This window comes from Pleurodeles waltl, chromosome 4_1 (assembly GCF_031143425.1).
Source record: "Pleurodeles waltl isolate 20211129_DDA chromosome 4_1, aPleWal1.hap1.20221129, whole genome shotgun sequence".
NCBI lineage: Eukaryota > Metazoa > Chordata > Amphibia > Caudata > Salamandridae > Pleurodeles > Pleurodeles waltl.
In genome coordinates this window covers 223,239,146-223,251,348 of record NC_090442.1, presented here as the reverse complement: position 1 = coordinate 223,251,348, position 12,203 = coordinate 223,239,146, and the positions used below count along the sequence as shown (strand labels likewise).

Sequence of the window (12,203 nt, the reverse complement as noted above, 5' to 3'; positions counted from 1 at the left end):
ATCTATCAGTGATACGCTTGATAAAACAGAGTCTCCAAAGAGAATCTGAGCTGCTAGCTTGGAAGCATGGCACCTTCTGAAAAAGATAATTTATTGTTTCGGGATTATTGTGTGGCATTCTGCTCCCGTTTCTTTGACCTAGTTCAATACCAATGGCCTGCAGTCTTTCTGTCTTTGGAATATCTTCCTCTTAAGGAGGAATGGAACGGAGAACAAGATTGGCCATAAAGAATGCCATGGATCTTTTGGTGCCCTTTGTAATTCTGTTTTTGGGGTCATCAGTGATTTACTAGATGGTGATCGGATCAAGGTTGACTGGGAAAGATCCAGCAGTGTCCAAATTCTCACCTTCACGCTTCAGTGTTAGCCCCATCAATATCAAACCCCAGAACTGGAGAAAGGCCTTCCCACATGGCCTGGGACCAGCTGTGAATTTGAAGGGTCTCTGTAATTCTCATTATGGAATTCATGTTCCTTCATGTCCAGGAAGTTCTGAAGAAGTTGGCAGTACCTAAACTGACTCTTCTGCTAGGTCAGCCTTTATGACAGAGAGAAAGCATTGTCTTCTGTGAAGATGATTTAGAATGCTTCTTCACAACTCCGAGATTGTCAGGTGTAAGGGAAACCTTTCATAGCTGTATGCCAAATAAGTCACACAACTATGCGTTTATGTCAAAAAGACAAACTGTGCAGAGAACAAGGTCATGTTTCCCAGAAAATTTGTAAAGAATGCAGACCTACGGGCTGTATAAATATCTGAAAGGGAAATAGCTGAGTAAAAAGGTAAATGGACAAAGCGAAGATTTTAGGAATTCTTTATTCATTGGGAAAATAATGATAGCTAACTGGGACTAGAATGTTGGGCTTTGGAGCAACTGAAGTTAGTGAGAGAAATGTTGAAGAAAAAGTGGGTGTATATCACCATCTAAAATACAAACCTATTGCTGCATCCTTTCAATGCTCAATTTTTCAAGATTTTAAGCAATGTCTATGGATGGCAATGGAAATCCTTCTAAAAGATGAAGCAGCACTAGCCAAAAGGAGTCCCCCATAGTTCAGTATGTCAACACAAACCAGCCAGAATGGTAATTTGCTAATCCTATACCCTAGCTTAAGTGAATTTTTTTTAGCAAGAACTCGGTAACAACTTTAACGATTAACTTGCTTGTTAAATGGGTGGGTTTATGGGCCACCAAAACTAGTCAGAATTTATGATTATTTAGCCAAATTGACACATAATATCAAATCAAATATGGCTATTCTCATGTATGCTCTATTGCTAAGGTAAAAAAAAAAACAAGGTTCAGTGGAATGCATGAATTAATCTCAAACAGTGGTCACATTCCAACCCACTGTGACTGTGCGTCCACAGGCTTGGACCCATCGTATGCAAATCAGCCTTGGCAATGCTCCAAAAGCAAGAGTACAGCTGGATCTGATAGACCATGTCCTTCTAAATGGGAATCCAATCACCATTAAACTGTTTTTGGCCTTGTAGGCCTCATCAGGCAGGGACAGCATGCATCCTTAGACACTGTCAGACACAGAGCATTTTGATGAAGAGAAAAGATCAGTGGAATAGTTGAACTGAGCCACTAGTAATGAATTACTCTGGGTCGCACTGCAGTCCATATTTGTGTGCTCACTAACCACCACTGCCGAAATACATGGCAATATGACATTTGGAAATCAACTGTTTTTCAAAAAACTGTTTATGATTTTATTTTCCTGAAAATATTTGTATCTGTAACCATTACTTAGGATGCTGTTAGCAACTTGCAGTTATGAACGGCCTGATATTATTGAATATAAAATTAAATCAACAGTCATTGCAAAATGAAATTTCTTGATTCTTTTCATTCATCAGAAAGTCTACAGTTAAATGGTGTCCAATTATTTGTTTTGCATATACACACCCTCCTAGAATGACCCTTCTTCCTTTTGTAGGGCTCTCCTGTCACAAAGAGCAGTACCATTTTGTATCCAAGCATTCTAAATGCAAATAGCTAAGTGTGAGGTGCTTTCCATCACTTCTACAAAGGAACAGAAATAGTGAAAAAATATATAAATATATCGGTTTATTTGGTCTATCAACCGAACAGATTCACACGTGCGTTTTGTACTAGTACTGCTTTATATAAAATGAACATAGTCTGAACATTTGTCAAAAAATGCACTGGGAAATAGATTCCATGGGAAGTACTCACTAATTTTCATCCTCATCATAACATAAATGGTAACGTTATTTGTACCGCCTTTATGGTATTCAAACAAATCCATCGACATTGGCCCAAAATAAAAAAAAAAGTCTGGCAAATTGTGACCTGCGGTTCACACATGGCATGACCCAAAAAAAAAAAACACGTTGCCACTTACTACATAGCATCTATTTCTCAGCCACTGAGAGACAAGTTAGATATTAAGAAACCATTCCACAAAGTGAAAAGATACTATAGTTAATATGATGTGGGAGTTTACTAAATTTGCACTGTATTTATTTACTTATTTTATAAAGCGCTCCACTAACTGGGTATGGGGTGTCCTAGTGGTGAATGACAGGGGAGTGACGACCAGCATAGGTTTTTATGGTACTAAAGAAACAATTGGTCTAAAGTAGTGCTAAATTTACAACTTCAGTCCTCCACTTCCTGTCTATTTATCGCACTATAACAGGTTATGTTCATCCTTGCTTTTTTTCACCTTCGGTCACTGTATATTTATCTTTCTCTTACTTTTTCTTCTGCACAAGGTTTGACGATGATAAGCCCCGGTCCCAAAAAGGAGTGCTGGTGCCGAAACCTGCAAACACTGCCACAAATTAACCACTAGTCTTAAACTGATTACTCAGTGGTAGATGGCCCTCCATGACTCTCACCTCAAGAGGAAGGTTGACCAGATTTTAGATACTGAAGAAGAAACTAAAGAAGAAAAGGCTAGCTCTCAAAAACGTGTGGTGCCAAGGAGGAAAGCACAAGCAGACCTAAGTGCACAAACGGATCATACTGTTTGAGGGGCCTTTGTAGCCAAAAGCTTGATGTGCCATACAGACGGTGTTCAATGGATCTTGCTGCCTGACTTGGAGCCAGTAAAGAGCCAGAGAATTAGCTAAAATATGAGATCAACACTTAGGTCAAAACAAGTACGCTGCTAAGTTCAGAATAGGTGGTTAGCTTTTCAATCAGGCAAAGCAGCATACCCAAAAGCGAAGGACACGGATAATCCAGACTCAACACAAATGTCGACCAGGAAATAATCTTTATGGAAAAGGAAAGAACCAAGGGAAGGCTTTTCCTTACACCTTCAGGAGAAGGAAGCAGGACAAAGCCATCTTGTTGGCATACACTGTTACGCCAGAATGATGGGAAGCTCAGTTCCACAGCCTTCAGGCATCAGGCCATGCATGTAACAATTCACTGGTATAAACCAAGTGCAAATCTACAGATACACTGAATGCTTGAGTGTAAGTGTCTGAACTCATAGTTTACAGGCATTTATGCTTCTTTAACCCCTTTACCGGCAAGGACGTAATGGTTACGTTCGGTGGCGTGGTGCGGAGGCGTCCTGGTAGAAGCCTTCGGGGGAAGCGCTAGCTCTCCCCTCGAGAACCTCCTCACTTGCCCCCTCCCCCAGGGCAGGTCTGAAAGGGGAATCGTTTCCCCTTCCACCCCTTCCCCCCGTGACAGCTGATGACATCAGCACATGATCGCGTGCTGACCTCATCAGAGGTTGCCTCCCAGGAGGATTAGTTTCTCCTCGGTACAGGGGGCAGGGGAGGCAGAAATGCATGAAAAGGGAAGGGATGGCTTTTCCTTCCCTTAACGCTACTAGACACCAAGGATTTATTTTTATTTTTTAATTGTCATAATGTGAGCGGCCACTGGGCAAGGGTCGCTACCCAAGGGGGGGGGGGGGGGATTTTATCTAAGGGCACAAGCGATTAGACACCAAGGATGCTTTTTTTAAATTTATATTGCTAAGGGGAGCGGACACCTTAGGCAAGGGTCACTACTGGGGAAGGAAATTTTTTTTATTAGGCCTTTTCTGCCCCCGAGGGCAGATCAGCCTATATTAATTAGGCTGATCTGCACCCGGGGGAGGGGTGGAGGGGGGTATGATAAGAAGCCACTAGACACCAGGGATTTTTTGTTTTTGTTTACATTGATAAGGAGAGTGGCCCCTTAGGAAAGGGTCACTCCCCTGGGGGGGGGATTTATTTTAGGCCATTTCTGACCACATTGGGGCAGATCGGTCTATTTTTTCTAGGCCAATCTGCCCCCAAAGGGGGCAGAAACCATTAGACACCAGGGATTTCTTTTGTGCTAATTTCACGCAAGGGTCGCTCCCCTGGGGGCTAATTTATTTTAGGCCATTTCTGCCCCCCTTTGGAGGCAGACAGGCCTATTTTTGTAAGGCTCATCTGCCTACCAGGGGGGCAGAAAGCCCACCAGACACGATTTTTTTTTTTTTTTTTTTTTAAAAGAGGGTGAGGGTATGGCCATTCCCCCACCCCCAATAAATGGGGACAAAGTTGTTCTGCCCACCGGTGGGCAGATGGGGCAATTACCCCCAATCCACTCACTGGGGATGCAGAAAGCCTACTAGATGCCAGGGGATAAAAAACAAAAAAAATAGCGGGGTGGTGGCTACCAACCAGTATGGGCATGGTTATGCCCCCACCACAACTAAAGGGGGTAACAGTCTTTCAGCTCTCCCCCCGCACACTAAAAGATTCTATCCCAACAGCAAGCAAGCAAGAGGACATTCGATTATTCTGGGTTTTGGTTTTATATATGGGCCGTGAGAGCTTGTCTAACTCTCAAAATCATCCCACTTGGAATGGTGAGGGCTGCACGTTTTGGACTTTGGGGTGCTGCCATCTAGAACAATTTACAAGACGTAGACACATCTGAAAACTAAACATCTGGATGGGTCCAGGGTGGTGTGCTTCACATGCACCCCACACCATTTTTGTTTTACCCACAATGCCCTGCAAACTACCAACTTTGCTTGAAATCACATATTTTCCCCACATTTTTGTGATGGAAACTTCTCGAATCTGCAGGAATCCCAAAAATGTCTACCATCCAGGATTGTCGCATCTATACCGACAAAAATTCTGCCCCCTTTGTCGGCCTGAAAACTATTTTTTCCAAACTGCCATTTTGGACCCGCTTTGGTTCCCCCTCATTTTCAACATGTTTTTGGCTCTTCCCTGTCACAGGCACTTGGCCCACCTACATAAGTGACTTATCATTTTTATCGGGAGACTGAGGTGGACATTGGGGTGGTAGGAAATTTGTGCTGGTGCGGTGATCCCACACAGAAATGTGGGAAAATTGTATTTTTTTTAAGCAAAATTTGAGGTTTGCTGAGGATTCTGAGTAAGAAAACACTGTGGGATCCATGCCAGTCACACCACACTGGACTCCCTCGGGTGTCTAGCTTTCAGAAATCTCTGGGTTTGGTAGGTTTCCCTAGAAGGCTGCTGAGCCCAGGACCAAAAACGCAGGTGACCCTTCCCCCCAACACACACACAAAAACAGGTAATTTTATATTTCATAATTTTGATGTGCCCACTTAGTTTTTTGGGGGCATTTCAGGTCGAGGGGACTAGGCCTACCCACACAAGTGAGCTACCATTTTTATCGGGAGAGTTGGGAGAATGCTGGGTGGAAGGAAATTTGTGGCTCCTCTCAGATTCCAGAACTTTCTATCACGAAAATGTGAGGAAAAAGTGTTTTTGTTTGCCAAATTTTAAGGATTCTGGGTAACAGAACCTGGTGAGAGCCCAACAAGTCACCTCATCCTGGATTCCCCTAGGTGTCTAGTTTTCAAACATGCACAGGTTTGGTAGGTTTCCCTAGGTGCTGGCTGAGCTACAGGCCAATATGCACAGCTATGCACTTTCTAAAAAACACGTCAAATTTCAATGTAAAAATGTGATGTGTCCATGTTGTGTTTCCTGTCTCGGGCATTAGGCCTACCCACACAAGTGAGGTACCATTTTTGTCGGGGGAAACACAGAATAGCAGAACAAGTGTTATTGTTCCATATCTTTCTCTACATTTTTACCTTCCAAATGTAAGGTAGTGTGTAAAAAATATGGCTATTTGAGAAATGCCCTGTAATTCACATGCTAGTATGGGGACCTCGAAATTCAGAGATGTGCAAATAACCACTGCTTGTCAACACTTTATCTTGTGCCCATTTTGGAAATACAAAGGTTTCCTGGATACCTATTTTCACTCTTTATATTTCACCAAATTAATTACTGTATACCCATTATACAATGAAAACCCATTGCAAGGTGCAGCTCATTTATTGGCTCTGGGTACTTAAGAGTTGTTGATGAACCTACAAGTCCTATATATCCCTGCAACTATAAGGGCCCAGTAGACGTCAAATGCTGCAGTTTAGAGAGCACATTTCCTGCAAAGAGGCTGACCACAGTAAACCCAATGTGACATTAGTACTGGCCCAATGTGGCAATGAGTGAACAAGAACTGGATCCAGCGAATAGTCTGTTAAAAACCCAACAAGACCGCCCCTATTCATTCACACAAACTTCTTTCTTAAGGTAGGAGAAAAGATACCAACATTAAGACCTCAGAATATGTCTTCCTGCTTTTCCACCATGTGTGCCTAGGCCCGAATACTGCATCGGGAGCTAAAACCAAAGAGAGGAGACGCCATCCACAGCAGAGGGCAATTACCTGGTGAATGCAAACTCACACTCCCAGACTGCATTTTGGCCGAATTACCTGCCCGATGATGGGCGCATGTTGTCTCCTCCAGATAGCTCAGTTGATCTGACACTGTCAGATCAGTTTTGCAGCAGTGTGATGGGCAAGCCTCTGAATACCCGAGCATGACATTATTTTACTGCGCAGACGCGTATGTATTTGCAGTGCTTTGTTTGCAAAAGAATAAGTGCCAGGGCCCAAATGTTTGTTCAGAAGCACTGAGGCGGAGCTACCTGAATGTCAATGTGCCGTACCCAAGGTGGCATGGTCTACATTCCACCTCAAGCCTCTTTCACCCACCACCAGACACTCCCTCCCCTTTTATCTCACTCATGCGGGTTCCTGCTTTCTCCATTTATAACGGTTTTTCCACACCTAAAAACGCATAACTTAAGTATGGTCCCTCAAACTAGCTTACCACTTTGTAAATCAGCCAATTCATAAGGGGAATTGCTCCACATATTTATGCCCCGGCAAATATTCTGAACATGAGGAAAGCTTTTACTCATTTCCAACGTCAAGCGGTCTAGAGGTCTTCCTGCGAGTCAATTCTTTACTTATTTGTGGGGACTATCCAGAAAATTCGACGATGGACTAGCTAATACTCAATGAAATTAAGAAAATGTATTTCACTTATTATTGCCCCCTCTTGTTTCAGCAGATTTTCATCATTTTCTATTTCAGAACTTGTGAAACTTTTAGTACAGATATTTCACTTATGTGTTTAGCAGGCAACTATCATGCACTATGAAGTAAACAATTCTTGCACCGTTAATATGTCTATCATATGGTAACACAGCAATCATTCTGCTAATCATTTTTTTTTTTAAATCACTTGCCTCAAAACTGCAAAATTCATCATCATCATATTGTAACATAGCTATTGTTCTACTAATCTTTTTTTTTTTTTTTAAATCACTTACCTCAAAACCACCAAAATCATCATCGTCCATTGCTCCAACAGACTCCTACAAGACAGAGTGGAACACCATACAATGTTAAAATACAAAGTTGTCTCTCCAGCCATCAACAAGCATTGTTAGAGCCAGTAGGCATAGAATATTAATCACTAATTAGTACAAATTGAATCAGTGTGAAGGTATGTATTGGTATTTTCTATCTCAAATAAAATTAGCAAGCCGAAGAATTCTGTACATAGTTTTATGAATAACAAACAACAATGTTAACCATGTAGTCTACTGTGGAACCTGGGTAAGTTACAACAACATGAACAAAACATCCTCGTGATTCACTATACAAACAACACTGAAGATTTGGGAACAATAAAACATGATCTGTTGCACCGGGCACCACCAGTCCTAAAGCCGGCCCAGAAGATAGTAATCCAACTCTTCGGTGATGGGAAAACGTAAGACAGTATGAGCAAAAATGGCTAAAAGCTGAGATATATTTAATACTGACCTAAAAAAGGTTCAAGGTCCATTCAAATGATAAGTGTGACATGAGGTACATGTCCAAATGAAGGCTTATGATCGGAGACCAGTCCCACCAAACATACTCAGTAACAATTGAAATAGGCTTCCAAAGTCTGCACAACTCATGCCCTGATAAGGGTAAAGAGAGACTTAATCTCCATAAGTCTTTTCGCCAAGTGTTACAAAAGATTGGCTTTTGTATATATATTTTCAAATTTAAATATTACTCTAAAGGAGAAGTAATGGCTCTGCCGCCAATGTAAGGCCCATCCAGTCAATGACAACTGGAATAAGTAATGTGTCAAACAAATTCTGTAAAGAAGCGTAAAAATGGAAGAATATGAGAAACAGCCCTGCCTAAAACTGCAGTAAACCCCCAACCACCTGCATAAATAAGTTGCTGGATCCGACCTACCATACAGTAACTGGAAAAAGAGACAACAGTAACTCTCCAGAAGCAGCAAGTATCAACAAGTATCCTTACAGTAAACTCTATAAATGGTAGTGGTACTGGCGGTGTGTGACCTTGATAAGTTACATGTCTGGAAGGAGAAAAAGTTTTAGGGGTGGGGGGGAGGAGGCAGTGGTAATTACACAAAGTTAAAGCCTCCCACCTCTGTTTGCACAAAGTAACGGGGAACTTGTGACTATACGTAAGCACTTGAGATCCAGAAAGTTTATAATATCGTAAATGTGAGTAATGGCACTAAATTACAATTTATGTTGCCAACTAGGTTAAATAAAAAGTACGGAAACTGAAAAATCAGAGAAGACCAAATTAAATATGAAAGCCTATCATAACGCAACCCCATGCAAAATTCATAACGGTAAAACGACACCCAATTTTACGCAATAAGGGGAAAGATACAAAATCTGTTTCAAAGGGTCGTTGTGAACGCATCTCTATAAGACTCTGCGGTTCAAAGAGGTCCATCGCAATGAAGTACACCCAAATGGTAACAAAAAACAATACGATTGGGGGAGGCTAGTTCCAAAGGAATGCAGTAGAAAAACCCCAAAAGGTGTCAAATTCGTAACCAAACTTACTCGCACAGCTTCAGCACAAATGCTTGATAGTCCCAGGTGAGCAGAGACGCCATTCACGTTCTCAGCATAAATAGCCAAAGAAAATAGAAAAGGGACTAACATGACATGGTGACAGAAGTCCAGCCAGGTCCTGCGGCCATGTTGAAGGTATGAAAATAGTTAACTCTCCAAACAGATTGATAACAGTTAAGAATAAAAAAAGTAAACTAGAAAAAGGGGGCTAGGTAACTGCAAGCAGAGCAAAATGAAAGTAAATAGGATATAAAGTCTAATTTTGGAGTAACCAGAACAATTCTAGGAAAAGCAAACAAGATCAAAAGTTATCAGAGAAAGTGCATTAACAAACACATATAAAGACCTAACAACTAACATAAGAGGAACTAGGAAAGATTCCACCACCAATATTGTTTGGAAAGACAAAGACAAAGTTTGATGATCAAAGGATGGCAAAAAGGACAGATTGTGACTTGCATAACAAGATAAGTTACATAATGTCCTATGTCAAACATGGCAAACATATGTATAATTATATAAAACTGCCCCAAAAAGTCAAATTTGGAAATGTAATATATGGGAAGGGCAATACAAAAGTATTGAACATAAGTTATATTACACAATGAAGTCATCATATTACGCACAAGCAGGAAAAATAGGAGGTTCAAATTAATAGAAAAACATGTAGTTCTCTATCTGTATTCAGTCCCCTATCCACCGCACATAACTGAACAATCCATTTTGCTTCACATTTTCTCAATTTGTCAACTCTGTCACCCCGTCGTGAATCACTGGTTACATGTGCTACCCCATAGGATCGAATACCAATAATTTCTGACCCTGTAGGAACAAAGTTAAAGTGAACTGTTAATGGATAACTGGTATTATTGTTTTTAATAGCCCTGATATGCTCTTGAATGCGCCCCTTCAAAAGATGGATGGTGCTACCCACATAAACCAGCCCACATAATAAAAACAATAATAAATTGTTGTGTGGAAAAAGATCTAGTAGAGTTGTATGAAAAGTCACTTTTTTGTCACAGCAAACTGACATACATTACAACAAGCAAATTTATAAAAACCTGCAGGTTTAAAGGGTAGCCGATCGTGAGTCTGCCTACACGGGGTAGAGACAATGTAGCAAGGGCAGAGAATGTTCCTTAAAGTGGCTCCCCTGCTTTGAGTGATCTGGAATTTTTTACTCACTAAGTTGTTAGGAGTTGGATCCAATAATAGTAAGTGCCACTGGCGCTTCAAAATCCGAAATAGTGTAGAGCTTTGTGAACTGAATTTAGTCATTGATGTCAGATGTCTGTCACTGTTACATTTGCCAGTCCTGCGAGTCAGTAAAGAATTTCAAGAAACATTAACAATTTTCTTTCTGGCATTATAAAGTATATAATTAGTGTAACTCCTCTGGCAAAATCGATGTTCCAGTGATGTTAATTCCTGAGCAAAGACCTGGTCACTGCTACAGTTCCAAAGGAATGGCATTGGTCTGAGTTTTGGGATGTGCACTATGAATGTGGAACTACTGTTCAATCACCTCAATGATAATCAGTACAACATTAGCTTCACGAGTCACATGAGCCCACTACAGTTTCTTGATGTTATTTTGTATAATGAGGGTTCTAAAATTACGTCAAGACTGTACTGTAAACCTACAACTTGTAATTCTATTCTACATACTCGTAGTGTATAAAGAGATATTTAACTCTTTAGAGCCAAGAGTCCCCTGTAAAGCTACTAAATCGAATCTGACAACGGGCAGAGCTCCCTGGTACATGTCAGAGCTGACATTGTTAAACAGGGAAGCAAACAAGAGGGAGAGAGAGTGGAAGAAAGATTACAACAATAATCAAAAATAGCTACAGAATAGCCTTGAAAAACAACAAAGGAGCGATAAAGGCAGCAATAATTGCTGACAGCCAGAGAAGGCCCAAAACCTCTAAGGAACTATTCAAAATAGTCAATGAAATGATTAACCTCCCTTCAAGCTCTTCTATCCACACACGGCAGCCCACACAAACAAACACACACATATTTCGGTGTCACAGAAAAAAGCTGCGTTATTTTACAAACTTCAAATATTAACTGATTTGACTGATGTGGCACCAAATAGCGAGCATTTATTTTTAGAGTGTTTGGAAAAGTCAAAGTTAGTTAACAGAAGAAATAAGCAAGTTTAAGGTAACTCAGCGCAGAACAAAATTATGAAAAGAAAATCTCTCCTTCTCATAGAGTGTTGAAGGTCAGTAAAAAAGTGTAGTAAAAGAGTTGCATGACTTGTCACAGGATCTCAGGAGTGAGGTACACAGGCAAATACCTGTAGCGAAACATCATGGAAGAAGTGACAGGGCCACGTGTGAGGCTCCATAAGGGACGGAAGAGGGTGCGGAAGGTTATGAGTAAGGTGAGAGTATCTTGGGGAGGAGAGCTATCATTTTTGGAGCTGGCCAATCTTAGTACTAGAGTAGGAGATGCTGAAGACCCAAAGCAAGGTGTAATAACGTTGTAGGGATCATGGTACCAGAATGGTAGGGTGTACTGATGGGTAAGTACAAGTAATTGATAAGGTTCTGTGTCTTTACTGGAGAAACAAATTCACAAGGGCTGCTGAAGATCTGGACTGAGCTGGACTAGGTAGTTGTGGTAAAACTTTGATTATGGGTGATAACTGGCAGAACTCTTATGTTCCCTCCTGTAGGTTTCAACAGATTATCCAGGTTCTTCTTCTACTCTGGTACTTATTGGTTAAGTTTTCCAATCTTAAATGCAGAGCGCAGAGCTAAAACTTGAAGAGTTAATTACCTGAACTCGGCAACTTGGACACCCTGAGATGGCCTTTCCGGAAACCACACCCTAAAGTACCAATTTCTCTACCTAAGTTTAGATCACTTCACTGCCCAAACTTAACATTAATCATGCCTGAGCATGTAGGTTAATGTAACACTGACAGAGGTAAAAAACCACTGGTGCTGAG

General features: G+C 41.1%; 1 protein-coding gene across 1 annotated transcript in view; it reads right to left on the bottom strand.

The window, feature by feature from the left end:
* Window positions 1-12,203, bottom strand: part of CCDC91 (coiled-coil domain containing 91) — a 1,353,016-nt gene that overhangs the window by 1,191,379 nt on the left and 149,434 nt on the right. The window contains exon 2 of the mRNA XM_069228181.1: window positions 7,667-7,711. Coding sequence (XP_069084282.1) covers window positions 7,667-7,696 — 30 coding nt within the window. The 5' untranslated portion in view covers window positions 7,697-7,711. The remainder of the gene's footprint in view (window positions 1-7,666; window positions 7,712-12,203) is intronic.